Here is a 25250-nt window from a genome sequence, read left to right as displayed (position 1 = left end):
ATTTCATTACAACAGCATTGACATATTCAATAACAATTTCCAGAGCTAAGATGCATATCTTTCAAAACCAGCTGTAAATTTTTAGGTTTATGGTTGAATTAATACAGTTATACAATATTGTACTCTGTATAAACCCTATAAGACATAAAATTAAATGAGGTTTTAAACTTTAAAAAAGATCTCCATTTCATTATTAAAATACAGTTTTATACAGAAAAATTCATTTTTAATACAATTGACACTAAGATGCACATGCGTTTCTAATCTCTATATATCTGATTATTACTAGTCACAGTCGGTTTCTTTCTGAGCTCCTTGGCATCTGAGCATGGATATAAAGTCATCAGGTAGATTTCAGTGGTAATGTTTTTCACATCTACTAATAATTAAGGAGCAAATTTTTATGCTTTGAAGAATTAGTTTTTTTCTTTATTTTATTTTATTTATTTATACACCTACTTCCCAGGTAGCAACTATGGCAGAGGGGTGAGACAATATGAGAGATAAATAATGCCTAACTAGTTTTGAAAACCAGAGGGAACCATACTACTCCTACAACCTACTGACAAATTATACATAGCAGATCAAGAAATATATGTCTAAGTAAGGTTTATCTGAGAACAACTGGTCTTTGCCCAAGATAAATCTACATGACACACAGTAATTAAAAATACCAGACTGGTGGAATTAACCTTCTTGGGTATTTAACAGGCATACTTTGAGGTCTATAATAATTTGTTCAGAGGGACATCAAGGACACTTTTTGCTCCTTGCCCTCCTAGGTTGACTAGTTCCAGGGGACTATGAGCATCTCTCAAAATGTCCTATGATGGTGGTGGGGTCACCTGTCTTCTTAATCAAGGAGGCCGAGGAGACCCCACCAGATGGACTTGAACCAGTGTCCAGTCTATAAAGAGGAGGGTCAACACAGAGGAATCATTTCCTCCATGCTTCCAAATGAAGCCAACCATAGTTGAGCAGGACCTTTGACTTATCTTCACATAGGCAGAACTGGTAAAAGAAAGGAACCAGGGGCTCCTCCCAAGCCCATGTGACCCCTGAGGAACAGATTCTCAAATGACCTTAAGAGTAAAATAAATCAGTTTATCTGGACCAACTGTACAGCCTTAAACACCCAAAAGGAAAGTATAACCAAAGATTAAAGGGGTTAAGAGTCCTAAGAGTCCATATGTATAGCTAAAGGCTACATAACAAGCAACAATGCCAGACAGGTGATACCTTCTTTTGAGTTGTTGGTCAGGGTGGCCGAAGGGACTCCCAGATAGTAACCCAGCACAGAACTGGGAAAATGAACAGCAGACCCCAATCGTATCCAAAGGAATACTGACAACTGATTACCACTAGTGAGGAACAGCTGACCCTCCTAAAACAAGGACCTCTAGATAGGCTGACTAGATTCACCAGAAGGGCAAGTAGTGGGGAATGGCTGGGGGTGCCGACAACACAGCAGACAGTAGCTGGAAGGTTCTTTTAAGTAGTCCCCTAAGTAATTGAAGGGAGACAGTAGAGCTAGACGCCTGTGTGAGAATTCTTGTTTGGCTGTCACTTTGAAGCTGTGTCACTGTAGCTCTCCCAGTTTTCTGGTAAAGAGCCTTCTTTTTGTGAATGAAGGGAAACTCAGTGGCCAGCCTGATGCATCTTATTAAGGTAGCATAAATAGCAGAAGGCTGAGAGCGCACTTTGGATTTCATCGTTCAGCACTCAAGTTTCTATCAGGCACTTGAAATCATAAGGTAAATCTGAGCCCTTGATGTTCCTAAAGGGATCTCCTTCCTTTGCCTTCAGGTTTATCCCTCACCTGTGACTGAGGCTTGTGGGAGGAGTGTAGATAGATGAATGGATGTTTACATCTTGTGCCCCACTCCCAATCAGGGTGGCTTTCCCATGTATTTAGGGAAAAGGAATGTGGAAGGTTTGTTCTCTGGCCAGGTAGACCAGAGCTGATTGATACACAGAGGTGGTAGAAAGCATTTTCAGTTGACAGTAAGCTTAGCTAGAGCTGTCCAAGGGGGAGTTGCTTCCTTGGTTGGGGTGAGTCTTGTATTTCTGGATTATACACAGTATCCAGCTACCATTGATCATAGAGCTTGTAGAAGGTTCCTGTGAGATTCTAAGTTGAAGGTGCATTGCCTCCAAATGCCCTTTTCTCCCTCGTGATTTCGTATCATATGTATAGCTACAAGGATGTGTGTGTGTGTGTGTGTGTGTGTGTGTGTGTGTGTGTATGAGCTTTCCTCTGTGTGATATCAAAGAAAATAACTGTGTTACTTAGATTGTGATGGTGGATGAGGTTTAGTAGGCTTTGCAGTTCTACCTATAGTTGCTGATCATAGACATTGTAATTTGGGGGGCATATATTATACATACTACAGAAAAAAAGCACTAAATTTAAAAAAAACATTCTGTGTGAAAGTTCGTGAAAAAGACCCCTACCCCTGAAGGTGATTGGCAGTCTGGTGGCAGACTAAAATAAGTGTGAAAGGGGGAGGGCAGTTTGGTTGAGAAGAAAGCTGAATAGACTGACCGACTTATACTTTAAAAGTTAAAAATGGAAGAAGAAAAGCACACTCCCTCACAGCTAGATCTTTGCCCTTGTATGCCACAGAAGAGTAAAGTAGAAATGCTGTGGTCTAACTCCTTGCTGTAGGTATGATCATGATGTACTGCAATGAATGTTTCATTGGGCTATGCAGAACATTTCAGAGTGGCTGTAGATTAGCACTTTTTTTCGCTGTGTTGGGGAAATAAGTGGTGATGTTAACTTGAATATTTCTACCTGGCTCCTCTTTTCTTGCTGCTGTCCAGAACCATCTTGTTTCTAAAAGTGAGAACTTTTCTGTAGTATGTGAAGGCAGAAGCTAAACTGCCCTTTCTTTCCTCCTAGGTTTCCACTTGAGTGGCACAGTGACAGAACCTGCAGTACAGTCGGAGCCAGAAGCCATCTGCAGTGTGGCCATCAGCTTCGATCGTTGCAAGATTACCTCAGTGACCTGCAGCTGTGGAAACAAGGACATATTTTATTGTGCCCATGTTGTGGCACTGTCTTTATATCGCATCCGCAAGCCAGACCAGGTCAAACTGCATCTTCCCATTTCAGAGACTCTCTTTCAAATGAATAGAGACCAACTACAAAAGTTTGTACAGTATTTGATCACAGTGCACCACACAGAAGTTTTGCCAACTGCTCAAAAATTAGCAGATGAAATTCTTTCCCAGAATTCAGAAATCAACCAAGTTCATGGTGAGTATGAACAGATTGTATAAATTTCTTTCTCTAGGTTATTTTGCATTTATCAGTTCAATTCTGCATAAAATTAACTGTAAAATAAACATCAGCAACGTTTTCTGATAGGAGAGAGAGAGGGAGGGAGGGAGAGAGAGAGAGATCGATCACCTTAGCTTTGTATCCTAAAACATTTGTTTTGAAGTATTTTATACTAGACAGCAAGTTCTTTTTGAGAGAGCTAGGTGATGGGACCCTGCTTGGTAGCCTGGACTGTGCGTGAACTCAGAATTGTCCCACCTCAGTTTCCTGCCTCGCCTGAGCTTACATGTGTACCGTAGCACATCTGGCTCTAGCAAGCTTTTTATGTTGAGAAAAATCTCTTCTTTGTTAAAAGATTAGTTCTTAAACTTCTTCTATATTTACTAATATTTCATTAAATACTAGATATTAGTAATATAAAGCATTTGTCCTTTAATTTGCCCTTTTTAGCAAACTAATGTGCATATTCAATTTTTAAAATTTTTAAAATGTACTTTGTAATGCAGGAAAGCCTCTGATGTGGTCCTCATATTAAGAAAACAGATTTGGTGTGTTTCATACTCAGAGCACCCCAGGCCACACTAGAGCTACACGGCAAGTCTATAGCCACATGTGGCAGGTGATTATCATACTGCATAATACAGCTTTAGAGTATTCTAGGAATGAGAATATCACTATTTGTCCATTCCACCGTTGATGGGTGTTGTCTTCAATAGCACTGCTATTAACATTCTTTTACAAGCCTCCTGGTACTGTGAGATATATGGTTTTTATGTTAGAGGGAAATTGACACAGCCATATTTCTTCTAGTGTTCCCCATATCAGGCTCAACTTTATTAAAGTAGCTATCATAAGGTGTGTGAAGCATTTTACTTGGAAGAGGCTGCCAGTGTTAAGTAACAGGAGTATAAACAACTCTGCTACAGAAGTACCTTCGACCCACCAAAAGCTCATGGATTCAAGAGCTTTTCGAGTAGGCTGCTTCTGTGTCAGATCATCTTTCTCAAACCTTGCTGGCTTGTGAAAGTTCAGACCAGCTAACAGTCATACCAAAGATGTCTCAGGAGTGTGTTTAGGGATTCTTATTATTCAGTGGAAGTCAACAAATAGAATGTAACATTTCTTAAGAAATTTGTGGGGCTGGAGAGATGGCTCAGCAGTTAAGAGCACTGACTGCTCTTGCAGAGGACCCAGGTTCAATTCCCATCATCCACACAGCAGCTGGCTGTCCTTAAACTCCAGTTCAAGCCCTCTTCTGACGTCCATGGCATTGCACAACATGAGTGCACTCACATACATACAGGCAATACAATCATATACATAAAAATTAAAATATAAATAATAATAATAAAATATATATATAAAAGAAATTTGTGCATTCTTTTTTCCCCCTTAGTTCAAATAATGCATTAAAGTCTCTGTGTTCTCTGAGTTTTGGTTTAACCAAAAGTCCACATCAATAACCAGCTATTCACTGCATTCATTTATTTTACTTACTTTGAATCCTAACAGCTCCCTGGGTTTCTTATCTAAAAGATTTTAAAATCCATTTCCATGTTGAAATAGTGTCCCTAGTGAAATAATGTAAACTAAGGTTGCTTGCAGGAATGTGTTCACGTGACATTTCTTTGAGTTTTTGAGATTGGAAGGAAAAATGTTTTAAGGAAACTATTAAGAAGAGAGCAGGTTAGCTTTGAACTCTGATTTTCCAAGAACTTGTCGGAGAATAGCTTCATGAGAGCATTGAACTTCAGCAGCTTTCTCTCCACTTAATTTATCATCAGATTTGCTCCCAGCTGGAAATGGGCCAGTTACACAAGGCCTTTCCTGCCTTCCAGTCTAGATATAGTAGAGGTAGTCTGAACATAGACTTAGTCATGTTAATTCAGTCCTTGTCAGATCTTTTTTTTCATTTCATTGTGCTTTCATAAAATTTCCTATATAACTTAATTATAAAATTAATTACTGTATGCTAAATGTGACTGCATACATGTTAATAGCCCATCAAAGGGATTGCCACTTGTAATTCTGTACTTTTTAAGCAAACATTTTGCTTTTCTCTAAGTTATTTGAATTGATGTTTTTCTGGCCATTTATGTTTCCTATTAAAATAGGTATACTAGCCAGGTTTGGTGGTATATGCTGTAGTTCCAGTACTTTGGGGAGGCAGAGGCAAGAGGATTGCAAATTTGAGATTAGTAAGACCCTATCTCAAAGCAACCGCTCCTCCTTTTGCAAAAGACATGTATTCTAAATTGGCAAATTGTAGCATAGGGACAGAATATTGAATTTGAACCTGGAGGCTTAGAGTTCATTGTTATTTTTGATATGCATTACTTGATTGACCTTGAGCGGAACTCATTTTTTCTTATACTTAAAATACTCATAATCTTCTGGTGACAGTGTTAAAAAATTAATGTTATGATGCAGATTTGTATAATAATTATAAAAAGATTACCAAGTATATCTCACTGAAGCAATCAGATCACAAATGAGAAGAGAGCAGAGGGCCAGTAAGTTTTTAATATATTTATATTTGAATTTAATTAATTATTTTTGAGACAGAGCCTCCCTGCAGCCCCAGCTGGCCTGGAACTTGCTACGTAGACTAGGCTGGCCTTGATCTCAGAGAGATCCACCTGCCTCTGCCTCCCCAGTGCTGGGATTAAAGGTGTGTACCACCATGCCCAGCTCAAATATATTTTTGAAAACATTGATGGATAGTGGATCATAGTATTTTGTCTTTTCCATGCAGTCTTTGTTATTTCACTTTAATAAAAGTAGTCTTAAAATTTAATGACTCCTGGACCTGGAGAGATGGCTCAGCAATTAAGAGCACTAGCTGTTCTTGCAGAGGACCTGGGTTCAGTTCCCAGAATCCACATGGCGCCTAACAGTGGTCTGTCTATACTCCAGTTCCAGGGTATCTGATGCCCTCTTCTGGCATTGCATGCATGTGGTATACTTATATACGCACACAAAATACACATAAAAGTTTTTTAAAAATCTAAAATTAAAAAAAAAATTCTAAGTTTGGAGGAATCATAAATCTCTAGCACATGAAGAATTTGCTAGGGCATAATACAGAGATAGGCAAATTACTTTTAGCTCAGTAATCTTCAGCCTGTCTCTTCATCTCAAATTTTATCTTCCCTCTCATACTATGTTGCCTCTGTGACCTCATCATTCCTGTCTCCCCACTAATAGGGGAGATAGGAATTAAATGTACTGTAAGACTGTTTAGTATTTAAGAGTTCCATCTTTAAAGTTAGACTAGTCTAAGTTAGAATACTGCCCTTATCCCATCACTTTCAAGCCTGGTTACTGGTGGCAAGTACCTCAATCTCTTTTGGCCTCAGATTTTTTTTATTTGTAGAATGCAGACAATAAAGAGTATATATTTTGTGTGGTCAAGAAAGTTAAAAGAATTAAAACTAGTTCCTAGTATCACTATCATTATAATGTGGCAACTAAGCTGTATCTGCAAGGGGCAGTAGCAGTAATTGAAAGTATTTATGAACTGGTTGTCAGATTGATTTACTTATTTTTATCCTATGTATATGAATGTTTTGCCTGCATGCCTGTAAGTGCACTTGTGTCATGCAGTGCCCGTGGAAACCAGAAGAGGGCATTGGATCCCCTGGAGCTAGAGTTTTAGATGGTTGTCAACCCTTATGGTGCCGGGAACTGAACCTGGATCCTCTGAAAAAGCAGCCGGTGCTCTTAACCACTGAGCCATCTCTCCAGTCCTGTTCATAGGATATTTTGAGACTGGGGCTAGCTTAGTCTGACCTCAGACCTTCTGTCTCCCTGCCTCAGCCTCCTGGGTTCGTAGGATTGCAGGCCTATGCCACCATCCCCAGTTCAGAAACCAACTTTTAAAAACACCATTTAAAATAATCTAAGCAAACTATTCTTAAAACATAAATATGGTAGAGCTCTTTTTGAGAAGTCTGAAGAGTTTAATGTGCAAAAAATAAGACTTTCTGAGAACTTTACATAAATATTTATATTTCTGTGCCAAGTAATTATTAACATGTTTTATTTGATAAATAATGGAAAATGATTTAACCTGTTTACATACACTGTTTATATGCTGCATTTTTAATGAGCACTGGAAAATGTACAAGTGCTTTATTGCTTTTTATCCATATAAAGTGTATGATTACTTCTGTTCATGAATAAATGTACTTTTGTATGCTGAAGTAAATTAAATAATAAGAGATGAGCAATAAAGTCAGAAGAAAGGAAAATAATAAATGAGAGGGGCTACAGTGCTGCCAGGCCTATTTGAGGTCCCTGTGATCCATACTGATAGTCTGCTGCTTACTTACTTCCTTGGCATTTAGCTAAAGAAGGTGGTTTGTTAAAGCAGAACCATGTGCATGCCAGGCCTTCTGCCATTCACTCCCATAACTTAGAAAACATACTGTCCTCTACTGACTTCTGGAGAGGACACCACATTCTGTCCTGGTGAGGACACCACATTCTATCCTGGTAGCGCATTACAGGAGCTGACCATAGAGGAAAAGAGCTGAGAAAGGGTCTTGCTCTTTGAACTACAACAACATTATAAATCGAAGTAAAAGCATTAGCTAGTCACCATCTTGAAATGAGAATTTAAGAATAAAATTTAAGTATTTTCTAAAGAATGTGTTTATTCAGTACACATCTTTTAAAGTAGTGTTCTATTTTTTCTTTCTTTTGCTCTAAAGAAATACTTCTGTTTGAGTCTGAGTCACTGAAGTTTGCTGCCTTGCCCATTTCAATGCCAATAGTTGATGTCACCATTTTGCCTTCAGCTTGTAAGACAGGTGTATCCACCAACTTAAATGTTTCCTTGTTGTAACAGCAGGCATTAAAACTGTAGGAGATAGCATTCTTCCATAGGTCCCTCAAAAGAGACTGAATTAATTACCTTCGTAGTACAGACATCTGCTGTCTGCAGTCTGCCCTAATAGACTAATTTGACAATTCCTACAGAAAAGAACATTTCTGCTAATTATAATAGTTAAAAGCATTATGGGTGCCAGTGAAATGGCTCAGTGGAGAAGGACTCTTACCATCAAGCCTCATGTCCTGAGTTTGATCCCCAGAACCCACGTAGTCAAAGGAGAGAACTACATGAGTTATCCTCTGACATCCATGTACATTCCATGCATGGCACATGTACACACATGTGTGGGTTGTTAATGTATGTTATGTATGTATGCAGGTATGTGTGAATGTACATATACATGTACACATAATAAAGTTTTTTAAAAAGCATTGTTTGATTGAAAGCATTATGGTAACAGTTAGGTCACAGTTAGTAGATTAAGAGAAGTTAGAATTACCTTATAATCCTGAATTAGAGCTCAAAGCTGTGGGTAGCTTCATGGATCAAACACAGCAGAAGCCCATTGTACACATAATCTTTCATGGCTCAGTTTAAAATGTACAGGATGATTTGGTGTTGTCTAATACTTAGAGGTGGCTACATCTATGGCATGAGACAGTTGCTTTATTAAGTATCTTTTAAAAAATACTTTATCATTTTTATTTTATGTGCATATATGTATTGCTTGCATGTAGGTAAGTGCACCCATGTTGTGCAGTGCCTGCGGAGGACAGAAGAGACTATCGGATCCCCTGGAACTCGAGTTTATGGACAGTTGTTAGCTATGATGTGGGTGCTGGGATTCGAACCTGGGTCTTCTGCAAGAACAGTCAATGTTCTTAACCTCTGAGCTATCTTTCCAGCCCCTGCTTTATTAAGAATCTTAAAATATGTTCCATTCAGTACACTGGAGAAGTGCCTGTGTGATGCCTCAGAATCCTGAATGCTTTTCATTACACTGTCCACAGTGTGCCAATATACTTAACATTTTCTCCAACTACAGAATCCTTTTCCTCTGCCCTTTTTGAATCCCTGGTCAAAAGTTCTGATTCAGCAGGTCCGAAGTGGTGCCTGGGCATCTAATCAGTATGCCTTAGGAATTTTGATATGCTTTTATTTAGGAAACTATTGTGATGAGGGGATTTTAGTATGGAGCTAAAACTAAGAGAGTTTAGTAGTAGACTTAGACTAGACAGTGGTTCTTCATGTCCATGAATTCTCCTTCATCCTCTGGTGTCACATTACCAAGGTAGGGGATAAATCAAATTCACATGTATCTCTGTGCAGAAACAAGAGACATTTAAGCTGTTTCACTTTATCCCCCAATAGATAATTTCACTTTCCCTGAAGTCTTGAAATTGAAGAATTAAACTTCAGTAATAAAATGCCCACAAAGATTAATTATACAGTTACAAATATTATAGCATTTACAATTATAAATATAAATAAAAGTAAAAAACATGACAGATTTTAAAACATTCATTGGGCCATTTAATTTATAAGTGTAATGATTCTGGTTCTTGCCTAACTCAGGATATTTAATAGCAAATGTATAAATACATGAATTATGTTTCTCTTTGCATTCCTTTCTCAAAGTGAAATGCTGAAAGGTTTGTCTTAGATTATAGATGGCATTAATGAGTAGAAATAAGAATTTTTTTTGAGACGGTGTCTTCCTGTAGCCCCAGCTGGCCAGGAACTCTCTGTGTAGACTAGGCTGCCTCAGAGTCACAGATACTTACCTGCCTCTACCTTCCCAGTGCTGGGATTAAAGGCATGCATACTCTGCCTGGCCTAACTCTTACACATTTATATAAGGCTTTGGCAAATACCCTAATGTGTACAATCAAGACATATTAGGATTTAACTAGTTAGTTGCCAGTATTAAAATTTATTTTTAAATATTTTCTTAGATTTGGTTTAATTTGTTAGCTAGCTAGCAAGTGGTGCTGGGGATTGAACCAGTGGTCTTATTTATGGTAGGCAGACAGTCTACCACTGAGTTATATCCCCAGTCCAGCAGTAAAGTTTAATATGTGCAGGGCTGGAGAGATGGCTCAGCAGTTAAGAGCACTGACTACTTTTGCAGAGAACCCAGGTTTGATTCCCAGTATGCCCATGGCAGCTAACGACTTCCTTGGGCATTGCACAGCACAGGTGCACTTACACACATGGAAGCAGTACACTCATACACATAAAAACAGTAGCCAGGCGTGGTGGTGCACACCTTTAATCCCAGCACTCAGGAGGCAGAGGCAGGCAGATCTCTGTGAGTTCAAGGCCAGCCTGGTCTCCATAGTGAGTTCCAGGACAGCTGGGGCTACAGGGAGACCCTGTCCCAAAAAGACAAAAAAAAAAAAAAAGTTTAATATGTGCATTTACACTTCAGGGAGAATTATTATCATTATTGATACCAAATTTCCTGGTTTATAATATATGTTGCACATGTCTTAATATGTCAAGAAGTACAGAAAGTCAATTTTTATTATCTACTAGTTATCTTTCCTTTCATTCATATACTAAGTAACAGAGTTTTCTGTAATTCATCAACAGACTTCTAATTTTCATTGTCTGGCTAATTTTTTTTATTGCTGCAATGTAGAATTTTGGAACTGAGGTGGTGGAAGCTTAAGAGCCTTAATTTATCAGAGATGTATACTTTTCTAAACTGTTCCTAGAAGTGAAGTCTTCAGAATTCTAATGAAGGCTTAGAACCTTGTGCATCCTTTCAACCTATATATAGATTTTATAGATTATTTGCAGTTTTTGTGGTTTTATCCACAGACCACTTTCTCCAGTGCCTTTCTCCTACCCACAATGCTCTTAAGAAGTAGGTCAATTCTGAAACTAGATTACCATAAACCTCAAGGCCAAACCAGTTTTCTTAAAAACTGGGGAAAACACAGTTCATATATTTATATTTTAGTTATTTCTCCATTTGGGCAAGGACCAGAGTCTATGTATATAACACCTTAAAGAGTCATACACAAAAAAGAGGTCTAACCATTGTGAGGGTAGGAATTGGATTCGTTTAGCCCACATCATCAGAAGAAACAATGGAAATGAATTAGTAGTAGCTAGTTTGACTATATTTTTTAACTAAACTCATGACCTAAAATAAACACTGCCCCTTCTATCTCCCAATTTGGTCCCTCTGTATGTCAATGACTTGTCCAATAATCTGTCTAGCAGTTTAATCTAGAAACCCCTATCTCTCTGTATCCCTTGATCTTTCCTATACCTTACACGTCCATCTACTTTTTCACTAAGTCTTGGATTTAAGTCTTCAGTTTCTGTCACATTTCTTTGCTATTCTCATTGCCATTTTCAAGTTGCCCTCATCATCCTGTGTGACCTATCAAAACAGCATCCTCACTCTGAAGTGTTTTTACTCCAATCTGTTTTCCATATTTTAGATAGTTATATTTTTATTTAAAACATTTTTACATATATTTATTAATTTTGTGTATGTGTGATTATGTGAGTGTGCATGTGCCCCACAGCACACATATCAGAGAACAACTTTTTTTTATTTGTCTTTTTGAGACAGTCTCCCTCTAGCCCTAGCTGACCTAGAACTACAGTCTGAACTTGATCTCACAGGGATCACTTGCCTCTGCCTCCCAAGTGTTGAGATTAAAGGTGTGCGCCACCACACTCCAGTTTAGAGAACATTTTTTTTTTTTTTAAAGAGTCAATTTTCTCCTTCTACCATGTGGGTCCTGAGAATTGAACTCAAATCTTCAGGCTTGGCAGCAAGTGCCTTTATCCACTGAACCATCTTGCCAGCCCAATGGTTTTAAGTACATACCTAAATATATTTATACAGTTCTAAGTTTTTGAAGTATGAAAACGTATTCATGAAGAGGCTTATATCCCTGTATAAGCAGATTACTCATTTTAAATAGCCTTCCCAGATAGAGAGATGCTTTTGTAGCCCCTGCTGGCCTAGAACTTGCTATGCAGACCAGGCTGGCCTGGAACTCACAGAGATCTACTTGGCTCTGCCTCCCAAGTGCTGGGATTAAAGGTGTGCACCACTACGCCCGGCTTAGAAGATGCGTTCTTTAGAGAACCTTATTATTGAGTCCAGTATAGTAACACATGATTTCAGAGGCAGAGGCAGGTGGATCTCTGTGACATCAAGGCCATCCTGGTCTACAGAGCAAGTTCCAAGCCACCTGGGGCTACAAGGAGACTCTGTTGTCTTCAAAAACAAACAAAACCTTGTTATCAACATGAAAGGTGGTGTTTTATGTGTATTTTTCTTTCCTTTGGAAGAAAATATTTCATTGAACAATATTTCTTAGACCTATTTCCATTGTAGTGCATGGAGAATCTCCCCATTTTTTATGGATGAAAACTTAATATTTCATGGTAAGAATGTTGAAGTTGATGCATTTGAGGATAAAGAATATTCCATTCTACTACTTCAGGTAACCTTGTCATGAACTCCCCGTTTATTGCTCTGAAGGAAAGGAACTAAGCTCCTCAGCCACAAAAGCACGCAGACTCTTTGTTTCCCCTGGATTGTCTTGAACTCTCTGTCCCTCATCCTCTGCCCTGGAGTTGAAGGACTCATTTTTATTTCTTTCAAGTACCACATTCTTTCTTTCCTAAAGTATCTGCCCAAGTTCTTTCTTAGTCTCACATGCAAACATCCTTCCTTTCCCTGCTTTTAAAAGTTGGCCTCTAATTAGCTTCTGATACACTTAAAGCAGATCTCAGTTTAGTGCCATTTCCTGAAGGTGTGTTTATTGTTGCCATCTGTGGCTAACTCCAAGTTCTGATATGTCTCTCAAACCCTGACTTCTTTAGGAAACTAGCATTTATATTTACTATTATTACATTGATTCTTTTAATTTTTTCATCTTCCTCAAAACAATGCTGTCCAACTAGTAAGCCGCAATTCAACTGTTGTGGAATTAGTGTAAAAGATTATAACAAATCCTTTAACAATGAAATAGAATAGAAAATATCAGATCATTTTACTTAAGGTGGGGTATTTCTCTTCAGTCAGACTTCTCAGTTTAATAGATAGCTGTGATCATATAAGCACATAGACACATAAGAATATTGGGTATGATGTAAAATGTATTTCTTACTGTGGGTCTTAGTCAAAAAAGTTTTCAAACTTTCTTAATTAGGCTGTAAGTTTTGTGATAACAGGAATTCTATTTTGAATACTATTCTGTCTCCACGTCTGTCAGAGTGATAGGCTGGCTCCAAGTTAGACACTAAATATTCTGACTGGCTGAAAGAATGAATCCCACTTTCGATGGTAGTTCTTGCCCCATTGCAGCCTTTACCTAGGATTTTGTAGCCCCTGTTTCTGTGGAGCTGTTAGTGATTATTTCCTTGACTAGTTCAAACTTGATCATTAAATAACTAACAGAATTATATATGAAAATTGTTTAAGAGTTCATAAAGGAATAGACACCAAGAATTAAAGGTTTTCAGACTTAAAATCTTTTGCTGTTTCTTACAGATCTTAGGCTAAAATGCCATTATTTTATTTTCTTAAAAATAATGGAGCTTGCTTTTTTTCTAAATATCTGGGCAACTTTTAAATTTCTAAGATAGTCTTAATACACGGGGTTTATTACATAGCTGTTATCTTTTATGTGTACCTCAGCATTTAAAATATTTATGTAGTTTGGCAAGGTGATACTCCAACCTGGTTTAGTACAACAGCTGCACTGCCTGCTCCCGTGTGGCTTGATTTCCCTTTTTAATCTTCAGTTTTCTGCAACTGAAGACTTATGTCAGCATGTAGTTCATACAGTAGCAGATAATGGTGAAGGCTTCTTGAATTATCACAGTGAAGAATGAAATACTCTGCTGAGTTTACTTGTTTCTTATTTTCCCACTGTCTTTGAAAAACATTTTTCTAGCATGTTTTACATAGGTCTTCCCACATCATACATTTACAATAGGACATTTTTGTGACTCTAATTCTTTAGAAGACTTGTAAACTTACCTTTAAAGAGTCTCTGGTCCTAAAATTGGAACTATTTCAGTTCTAAAGCAATCTGCATTTGGCTTAGCACAAATCAGTAAAGTCTTGGAAATGAGTAGTTTTGCATTTATTTTCAGTCATAAATTTGTATATATAGTTGAAATTGAGATTAGCTTTAAAAGTGTCTAGGAAAAAAATAGGGAATCTTAATTATTTTCAGATCTGTTATCAGAATCCTTTGAGTAGAGTTTTTATCTAGCACATGTTACTTTTTTCTTTCTAGGTGCTCCTGATCCAACAGCAGGTGCTAGTATAGACGATGAAAACTGCTGGCACTTAGATGAAGAGCAGGTTCAAGAACAGGTTAAACTGTTCCTTTCCCAGGGCGGGTACCATGGATCAGGGAAGCAGCTTAATTTGCTCTTTGCAAAGGTATGGTTGTCTGTTTTTAAAGAAATATTCTAAGTATATACATATATATGGAAACTATATAAGATTGTGTTTAAAGTGGGATAAAGATAATGAATCAATTAGAAACTTTTGTGTTATAATGCAAACTTTATCTGGCTTAAGTGACCTTAGACAAGACGGGATTTTTTTTTTTTTAATTTTCTGTGTATGCGTGTAATTGCCTGCATGTAGGTAAATGCACCCGTGTCGTACAATGCCCACGGAGGGCAGAAGAGGCTGTTGGATCCCCTGGGACTGGAGTCACGGATGGTTGTTAGCTGCCATATGGGTGCTAGGATTCGAACCCAGGTCTTTTGCAAGAACAACCAGTGTTCTTAACCATTGAGCCATCTCTCCAGCCCCAAGATGGGATACTTTTTACTCTCCATTCCTATACAGTGAAGATAATTTGTACAGTTTTAATTAACTTCTTTCAATAGTAAAAGCAAAGTAAGTAGTTTAATGTAATTTATCTTTTTAAGTTTTTCTTTTTCTAATTTCCCCAAGAGCATAACTTTAAATATAATTCTTTAATTTTGTTTTGTATATTTAGCTTAATAATTTCAAGTACATTTATGTCAATTTCAAAAGTGTGTGTTATAGTTAGTAGTTTTCAAAGCTCTAATCATCTATGTATAAGCCTTGGTAAACTGTCAGTTTGCTCATCTACAAAATTAACTAATAGTAATCTATCTCCTTAAATTGTTGATAATGATAACATTTGACTACTGAAAATTGATGACTTGAGAAGTACAGGTATCTTTAATATGAGATACCTTTGTGAGCAGAAGCTGTTTCTTGCTTTATTTAGAACATTTAGTACTATACAGAAACATTTCTAAATATGGGACAAAAATGTTTTTTAATACTAGGACTGGGGAGAAGGCTCAATGTGTCAAGTGTTTCTTGCATAAACATGAGGACCTGAGTTCAAGACCCTAGAAGCCATATAAAAGCTGGGTGCAGTGGAGATAGGCGGATCCCTGGAGCTCATTGCAAGCCAGCCTAGTCAGTTAGTGAACTCCAGGTTTGGCAAGAAGCCTTGTCTGAAAAAAATTAAGTGGAATGACAGAGAAGGACACTCGACATCGACTTTTGGCCTCCACATGCAGAAGCACGCATGTGCTTATTAACCAACACATGCACACACATCCACATGAACACAAACATTGAAGCAATATTAAATCAGTATTTTCTTTGAGGGTATAGTGTATTATAGATAACTTACTAAAGTTGTTTTTAAAAGCACAGTTAATTGTATTCATTGATTCTTTGGTTAAATAACTTCTAATCACAATAATTAAAAGTTGTGGAGTTGTTTTGTGTTCATTTATTTTTAATTCAGAAATTTTAAGTGAATTCTGTTATTGAGTGTGTTCAAAGAATAGTGTGTTCTGTTAAAAAGATTTTATTTTTCTAGGCCATATGTAGGTTCAGGTTTCCAAAAATTAGTTTAAAATGTAATACATTTAACCGCTCAACTACTTTCTTGGTGCACAAGCACCTCAGACTCGTGTATTTCCTCAGAATCGACATTCTGAAAATTTATTGACCATAGGCAATAGATGTACTTGAGTGGTTAATAGACATTTCTGGTTTCTATGCTTAATAGTAAAGCATTTATTTCATTAATATTGCTAACCAAGTAATAGGTTAGAAACATCAGTAAAATAAACATTAAATCAAATCCTTTAGATTTTCAGACGCAGGAAACATTTCACATGTTCTCATTTCAGCAGAGCACATTGTGGCCAAGTGGAAACACAATGTAAAATATGCATTATTAAACCAGTCTGTGGTTTTTGTTTTGTCCCATACATATATGTTATGTATGCCATTACCATGTGAAATAAGAGCAACATTTAATTTTGGAATTAGTAGCATGTTTGAAGTTAAGGGAAAGGTGAACTCTAATGCTGGCTGTTGGGTTAGTTCTGTGGGCAAGTTGCTTAGTTTCTCTGAGACTTGGTTTTATTATTCCTGAAATGGGGATTATAATGCAGTCTATTCTATGCAGTTGTTTAAAGATTAAATAAAACTCTCTAGCACAACATCCGGTAAATGACAACTCCCTTTCTTACTCCAAGCCTTCACCTGTTCATGACTTTTTAATGCTTCCATATTGGGAATAAACTTTTTTGGATGGTTGAGATAACTCTCCCAGCAGTCTTTGTGGTTCAGGGAAGAAGTGCTTGTAGGTTCTTTACAAGGCTCAAATTCTCAAGTTACTTATTTTGGCCCAAGCTTATGGCAAGACCTGTGGCCTAGATTGGGACTGTTTTATTGCAGATGAGCCTTTTTTGGTTGTTTACTTGCCTGTCACATAGAATCCAGAAAAGAGAATTCCCATCACCCCTCCTCACGTGCAGCATATAATCTTGTTCCAATAATTTCCCACAGATACAACTAGTGTTTACTTGGAATTCTTATTTGTTAAGTACATAGTAAGCAGCATATACCTTGGGAATGGATGCATTCATTTATGGCTTTCTGCGGAGAGAATTATCTTTGTACAAGTTTCTTTTTCCATTGTTTGTTTGAGAAGTGGCTCATTCATATACAATGAGCGTTCTTAACCCCACAAGCCCTGTCCAGTTCCTCTTGCCGTTGCAAACAACATTCCCATTTGAGTGAATGCACAGCCCTTTGTATCTACAGCTTCTGCACTGACAGATTAAATTGTCTATGGATTGAAAATACAGTGAAGACTATGATGATGCTCACATCTGTACCGGACATTTATGAATTTTTTTTCTTGTCATCATTTTTTAAATGATACAGTATAACAACTATTAGCATAGAATTTAGTTTTGTTCAAGGTAACTTAGAGATAAAGTGTTCATGAAGAAGTGCAGAAGTCATATGTAAATTCTCTGTCATTTAATATTAGATATTTTGGAAACTATAGATTTTAGTATTTCCATGAGGTTCTGGAATCCATGGATCCTCAGGAATGACTGTATGTCACTGTTCTTACATTTAAAAAATTCGGTGAGGAAAATTACTGAAATAATTAGCTTATCTAAAAATTAAAGGTCTTGTACAGTTCTGTGGATACAGTAACAAACATTGAATTGTGAGGTTAAAATTAATGACTTAAAGATATGTGAGTTGTGTCTCAAGAAAGTTGTTACACTATCAGATCAATTTACAAAATTCCTAAACCATTTTCAATGGACTGCCTTAGACTGTGCTACTCTGGTAGTAAGTATAATCAATTGGAGAGTCAGGAACATGCCAAACTCTTTGTGATTTCAGTATTTGTATTTCTGTATGCCAGCTAGAGTGTGCTGTCACATCCCTCTGAAGGTGCAACATCCTTGCTAACACCTGTTTTAATGAATTTGTTAGGTTCAGATACCTGTTTTTGATTCCAGATTGCACTTCTGTGGTTGGTCAAAGCAGGAACGAATAAGCTAGTCACCTATATTGTTGAGTATAGTTTTTACTACAAAGTATGTTTGTTTTAGATGAAGGACATGTTTTGTTAGAAGCCTTGCATCATGGCACATGCCTGTAATCTCAGCAGTCAGGAGGCTGAGGCAGGACAATCATAAGTTAGATACCAAGTTGGGCTCTATATTAGCAAGAGCTTGTCTCAAAAGACACGGGGAGTTCTAACTGACATGTGAAACATGGCATAATCATTAATCATTTACCTTAATCAAATGTGTAAAATTTACCAAAATACTTTGGAATTGGAAAGTTGGGTAAGCTTCTTTATCTTGTATGGCTTCTAAAGTATAATTTAAAATAACTGATGGTGCTTTCTCTCATTACATTGCAAAGTAATGCAATTAGAATGCAAAGTAATTTTTTTGCTGTTTTGTTTGAGTAAGAGGACTGGTATGAAGGCTTCTCTCTCACGCATAAACATGATATACACCCCCCCAAGAAATAAAAATAAGTTGTTTGTCTTTTGTGTTGTGGATTTATTTATTTATTTTAACATTTTTTGTCTTGTTTTCCCTGCTAGGTTCGGGAGATGTTGAAGATGAGGGACTCCAATGGGGCCCGCATGTTGACACTGATCACAGAGCAGTTCATGGCCGACCCTCGCCTGTCACTTTGGAGGCAGCAAGGCACTGCGATGACTGACAAATATAGGCAGCTCTGGGATGAGCTTGGTAAATAAATTTCTTGTCAGACAGCATTGAGTGATGTATAAGACTACAGTTGGATATTTAAAAGCACAGCCTCAGTAATGTTGGAGAGAAATTGCTCATATGTGAGCTGTACTGGTCGGATATGAGCTGTACTGGTCGGAAGAATAGGAAGAACAGGGACTCGAATAGTATTTGTAGAAAACAGCTATGGCAGGGTTTCAGGGGCAGAAGTGGGTTGGGATTGCCTGATACTGAGGGAAGCAAGCACAGGCTGTCCCTTTAAGTACTTGGTAAAACTGTGTATTTTTAGAATAGCTGTTTTGCATTGTAGGACTGATTACTTACCTGATTTAGCTAAAATTTGGAATTTGCCTTCCCCCTTTTTCCCATGTTGATATTCTCAGGAACGATTTGGATATTTATTTTTTTGGCTGCTGTGGATTTAGGTGAACCATTGATCTTGAGAATGGAAAAGATACAGCAGATTCTGGAATTTATTGTTTCTCAAATTTCTGAGGGTTAAACATACAAATTTAGCAGATTAAAAAAAAAAAGACATTTTCTAGTTATGTTTAAATATGAAGATCCTGGAAATCGTGTTGGGATAAATCTACCCAGTGCTCATTGCTTTGGAAATAACAAATGATGTATTTGTTATCTTCTCTTTCAACTTTGAAATCTATCAGTGATAAATGAGGTTTTTGAGAAACATCATTATTACTGTTAATTTCCTGAGGAAAAATGCTGGCTGTATGTGTGGTCTTAGTGAAGTTCCTCTTGACTACTGATGGATCACTACTACATGTTCATTGATCCCAGGCCTAACCTCACTCCAGAGGGCTGTTGTCTGGGAGGTACTGTGTGATCTGAACTGGAAGGAGCTTTTGCAGATGAGGAAACTGAAGTCCAGGGAAGTTAAGAGATTTCCCTAAGTTGATGAACCAGAGTCACTAGGGTTATGCAATAAGTTAGTAAAAAATTTGACATCTGTGTTTCTTTTCTCCTGTTAATAAGGATGTGTGTTTAGGAACGTCACTGTGGGTAGAAACTCAGGTTTGTTTTTATAGAAGTATGCCTGCAACTTGCCAAATGTTAAAATAGTTAATATTTTTTACAAGCACTTTTGAGAAACAGTATCGTATATCTTGGTACTTTCCTTGGGTCTCCTGAAATAGTGATAGCAGCTTTTTCAAATTTGAAAAAATCTGTAACTTCAATAAATAGATTTCATGTGTTGGAATTAGGTCCGAGGGCACAGTGTGGTGAAAGAACACAAGAGTAATACATGCTTTAAGCAAACACTTTTACAGAATACTGAATGATTTACTTTTCCTCTTTAATTTGTGACTATTCTATAGTATATGATGAAGTCACCAGTTGGTTATAAAGGTAAAAAGAACTAACATTTAAAAAGCTAATGGAAGGGAATCACTTAAAGGGGAAGTATTGGATTATTGTTAAATGTATAAAAGTTAAAAACTCTGGTGCTTAGAAAAATAGCAAAGTACAAATAACTGATTTGAAAGAAATGCCACCTGTATATTTTGGTTAACAAAAACAGTGTATGTGATATAGTCAAATGAAGTTTGTAGTGTGCACATTTAATTGGTAATCACATCTTTTTTCCAAGTTGGTTTGAAAATTTTATATGCCAACTCTTTAATCAAAAGTATAACCTCCCAAGGGATGGAAGTTTTGGCCTGCTGGCTAGTCAGATTCTCTGCCTGCCTGCTTTCTAATTAAAAGCCAGGCCTTATACAAGCTGTTTGGTTTCAGTCTAGGATCAAAACCACAACTTTTGTCCTCTGTTTTATCTTTCTTTTCACCACTGCCCCACCTTGAAATCATTACTGGACTATGAAAATATTCCTGTGTACTGTGTACCTAAGCGGAATTCACTTGCCATTTTACTGGGATGTAAGTTCTGTAGGGAATCCCATGTAGAAGTCACAATAGCTATTGCATCTTGATGTTCATTCACCAAAAAATTAACTTAAAGTTCCTAGAAGACTACAGAAGAAAAGGTTTTTGCTTCTGAATAAAATGGGGGAATTTGACTTTGTGCCCCTACATAGGGCTCACATTGCTTCAAGGCTCTGCTTTGGAATTAAATGCTGAGCACTGCCAGATGCCAGACATTGAGAAGAGGCTGAGTTTTGTCGGCAAATGGGATCTGCAAGTTAATTGGTGTTTTCTGCAGGCTTCTGGCTGTGAAATGAAATTGGAAGCCCTTTAGCCACATGGATAATACAGGACCTGAATACAAATGTCACATGTCACCATCAGGACCCACTGTGAGACAATAGTGTTCCCACTCCAACATTGCACCATTACAGATCATTTAAATATGGGGATTACATTTAAACTAAAAGCCCCATTTGCCTTTTACTGCAATTTAAATGTCCTCTTAGCAAAAGCTAAGTGACAAATTAAATGAAAAAAGTGCCCACATTTTTAAAGCTGTAATGCAAAACAACCTTTTATTGCTTCTCATGTGCCACGAATGAATCATTATACTTGTCAACCCTAAACCAAGCCATAATTGGAGCAGCTACTGTTATCAAAGTGGGGCCGCTCTCTGACAGCTTAATAAAGCTGAAACTGTTAAATTAAATCTTAGATGCTTAACTCCTTAGCACCAGTAGATTCGATGGGTCCATTTCTGGCAATGGCCAATATACCAGGAAAAAAAAATTTCTGGCATGAAAGCTTTCAAGTGATGAAAGTGTACAAGTGAGTATCTTAGCCAAGTAACTCTTCTTGGCAGAAGAATTTGGAGCCATAAGATTGTCAGCCAGAAGATGACAGAATCTTTTTCAAAGGACCAGATAGCTCCCTTCCCAAGATTTTTAGCTTTCTGGTTATATGTGATTTATGAAAATTTGACCCTGTTGTTGTGTCAAAAATAGTTCAGAATAACATTGAAAAAATGAGTAAAATTCATTTTTTAAACTTTATTCCTTTTCAGATAAATATATTCAAGCTTGTTTTGGGTAGCCATGGACCCATTTATCCTCCATCCTTTATCTAACAAAGGGGCTGATTATTCTCAGTTCTTTACTAATATAAGAGCCTTGATACTCATTTGGTCTGAGTTGTGGTTTACTCCTTGATTTTCATAATATAGTATGAAATAGATACAGATGTATACTATTAAGATTCTGTTTATTGTATCTCATTTGCAGATACATTTAGCTTATATGTGGATCAGTTTTTCAAATATTAATTTTATTCTCTGTATGTGATGTTCATTTTCCCAAACATGTGGCAGTGTTCTCAAGATAAGTAATGCTGTATCATAACCAGCTATAAGAAAAAGCCTGTATTACAGTCTTCAGACAGAAAAGAAAGGTCCATGGTAGTGGTGTGGAGATTGCATGCTTGATCAAGGCTACACTTCTGGTAGATGCTCAAGCACATACTTCTGCAGTTGCAGTCTTTATTCAATGACACACATATTTTCTGGAAAGCCAATCTTGGAAATAACTTGTGGCAGGAAAGAGCAACCCAGTGCTGATTGGTGGCCAGCATTCCTACTGATAGCCCCAATGGCTGGCTGTTCAGCACACTTAATTACCATGCAGGTCTTTAGGGATGAGGGGCATATTGTAACCCCTCATCTGCTTTGATGGCTCCCTTTCCTTAAATGTTTTACTAGATTGTAATTTTACTTTGCTTCATAAAGCTATAGGTTGTGACTGTCAGTCTGTTAGCGCGTAATTAAAATGGATGTCATTAGAGGAAACAGTTAAATAGATTTATAGTTTTGTCACAGGGAAAATTCTTAAATTTTGATTTTCAAGTGTTATATAATCTGGTTTTCCCCAAGTTTGAAGCACTCAGTTTTCTCTTGGAGTGGAATCACCTACTTTACTCCCTAGCATGTAAACTCTTCTCATAGGAAGAGGGGACGCTGCCACTGTGGGGGATGGGCAAGGCCAGTGTTGAGCTTTTTCATTTATTTCATGAGAACAAGGTGGTGTCTCTTGGAATTCTTTTCACATTTTCCCATCTGAGGACCTACCTTTGTGTGAGCAGAAATAGACAAAAATAGATGCTTCTTTCTAATTCGAATTTCATTCTAAGAATTAGGCAATAGCTATCATATTCCATGGTCAGGTATGAGACTTGAGTAGTATAGGCCCAGGACACTTGGAATTAAGATAAATCAGTGCTCATCAGTAGAGAATTCAGCCCACCACTTAGAGCCACATATTTTGCAAAATACTAAAAATTACCTTCTCCATGGATGCAGAATGCTATCTCATCTGCATCTCTGACACAAATTCCTCAGTACCTACTCTTGATTCTACTCCCGTTATTCTTAAAGTCACACTTAATTTAGGAAGGTCTGTGTGCACAGCCAGAAATAATTATAAATGTTCTACTATCAAGGTTATTTTGGAGGAGTTTCTGGGGAGTGCCATCTTATATCGTAGAAAGCAACAGGTTTAATAACTCCCCCCATTAGTTTCTATGGTAAGTTGAAACTTGGGCTTGCCACATTCTAAAGTCATTGATGGTTAATAAACAGTCAAGGAGTAACTGCTTGTCATTGAAAGCTAGAAAGCATTCCAAAATGACTTGTTGTTTGTGAGATTACTTCTTTGCCAGGCCATGGAGCAATAGCAATTCATAGAACACCCTTGCAGCAAAACGATGTCAGTTCAAACTTGGAAATGTCTGTGTAGCTATCAGTGTAGAATGTAGTTCTAATGAACTGCTCATCAGAGCTGACTTGTCATCTACCAGTTTGTCTTCCCCTGGGTACAAGAAGAATACAACTCTACTACCACATATGCTGATGGCGTCTCCTTCCTCTTTCCAGAGGTTTTATTATCAGTAGACATAAAACAGTATATCCAGAAGAATAGTTACATTATATAATAGTTTTTAGTGATGTTGCTGATGTAAGTAAAGACTTGCAAGCATTAGGAGACATGATAAGACAGTTATAATGAACCAGGAAGCCCTTAATTAGAGTACTTGCATTATAGATTTGGACAAAGATTTGTAGAAACTGGTCTGAATATAGTTTTATAAGGTATTGATGGAAATGAATTAATAGGGAAATAGTGTTAATGCTCTAGAAAGCAGTGTGGACCAAGACAGGGGTAACCTCACTGGGAAAGGTTATTTATTACCGAAATAATGTAAAATTTTCAGTCTAACCTGTTGTTACTTAACCTAAGAGAGGAGGAGAGCAAGACAATAGAGAGACAACATAGGGCCTAAGTTTTTTGTGTATTTATTTCCTGTTTGGGTCCAGCTACTAATGAAAGCACAGCTGGGCACTTTTGCTCAGCACTTACATGTATTTTTTAGTTTAAAATATTTGTGCTGGGTGTGGTATTACACACCTTTAATCCCAGCACTAAGGCAGAAGCAGGTGGATCTCTTGAGTTTGAGGACATCCTAGTCTTCATAGCGAGTTCAGACCAGCTGGGGCTACAGGAAGACCCTGTCTCAAAAAAGACAAAAAAATTTTTTTTATTAGCATTGTTTTCTTTAAGAAGTAACCCGATTAGATTACATTGAAAGACTTTGTATAGGTGGAGAATTTGTAAAGGGAGTAAGTAGCAAACTCACCTTATAGGAATGGTGACAAAATTCCATATTACTGTTGAAGCTTGGTGTAAGTACAGTTTTATCAGTAAACAATATTCAAACATTTTAGTAGACACAGAATTTCAAATTTATATTCTAAGATCTAATTACATCGTTTTAGTGTGAGAATCATATCTGTTTAGTTATTATACTACTTTCTATTTCTTCTTTTTTTAACTTCCCTGGCTATGATTTTTAGCTCTAGAACTTCAGTTAGGGCATAGGTGAAGGCATACTGGTGCTATAAAAGAGTAATAAAAAAAATAATGGAAAACCTCTCGGTGCTTGGTAATGGGAGAGGGCCAACATCAAGGCCTGGATGCCCAGGACCACGTGTGGAGGACCATAGCTGGGCCTCGGGAGAATCAGTAATTTCAGAGAATGGGTAATAGTAATAATAATAAGCTTATAGCAAATATAGATGGTACACACTAATAGGATCCAGTGACATTTTGGTCACATTTTCTAGTCCCCTTTCATAAGGAGTCAGTAAAGACCTTGTGCCCATGGTCTTTGCCCTGGTCTGTACCTGGTCCTGATCATAACGCTAGAATTAGGAATACCAGTTGATCACATATAGTCTTGTTGACTCTGTGAGCTCCTGCTCATGGGCCATCCTGCCTGGAATGGTGTGACTTGGTCTCCTTTTCTCCCTGTATTATTCAGAGCTCCTTCTAAATATAGGGGCCTTGCCAGTGGTATGATTCTGAAGGGTTTGCCATCTCTTCAACACTGTTCTAAGAATGCTTGTTTGCTGCTGAATCCTTTTTACCAGGGCTTGGGTTCATGCAATTTTACAGATTTCTGTCTCTTAAAACTGAGTGCTACATGTTCTTGGGTCAGAGGCCTCTGAGTTCTCTCTTGCTGTGGGGATGGGAAGAGGTTTTTCTTGGCTTCACAGGGTAATTTATAGTTTGACCCAAAGTTAGAAAGAATATATATTCTATTCTACAGTGTGCCAGG

At 37.4% G+C, this 25250-nt stretch overlaps 1 protein-coding gene across 1 annotated transcript in view; it reads left to right on the top strand.

The window, feature by feature from the left end:
• Nucleotides 1-25250, top strand: part of Zswim6 (zinc finger SWIM-type containing 6) — a 185022-nt gene that overhangs the window by 123210 nt on the left and 36562 nt on the right. Inside the window, exons 3-5 of the mRNA XM_029557902.1 lie at nucleotides 2906-3262; nucleotides 14408-14556; nucleotides 18551-18701. Of these exons, the coding sequence (XP_029413762.1) occupies nucleotides 2906-3262; nucleotides 14408-14556; nucleotides 18551-18701 (657 nt within the window). The remainder of the gene's footprint in view (nucleotides 1-2905; nucleotides 3263-14407; nucleotides 14557-18550; nucleotides 18702-25250) is intronic.

This window comes from Nannospalax galili, unplaced genomic scaffold, assembly GCF_000622305.1.
Source record: "Nannospalax galili isolate Female #2095 unplaced genomic scaffold, S.galili_v1.0 scaffold751, whole genome shotgun sequence".
NCBI lineage: Eukaryota > Metazoa > Chordata > Mammalia > Rodentia > Spalacidae > Nannospalax > Nannospalax galili.
Note: the sequence above shows the minus strand (reverse complement) of the source record. Positions and strands in the feature narration are given on the sequence as shown.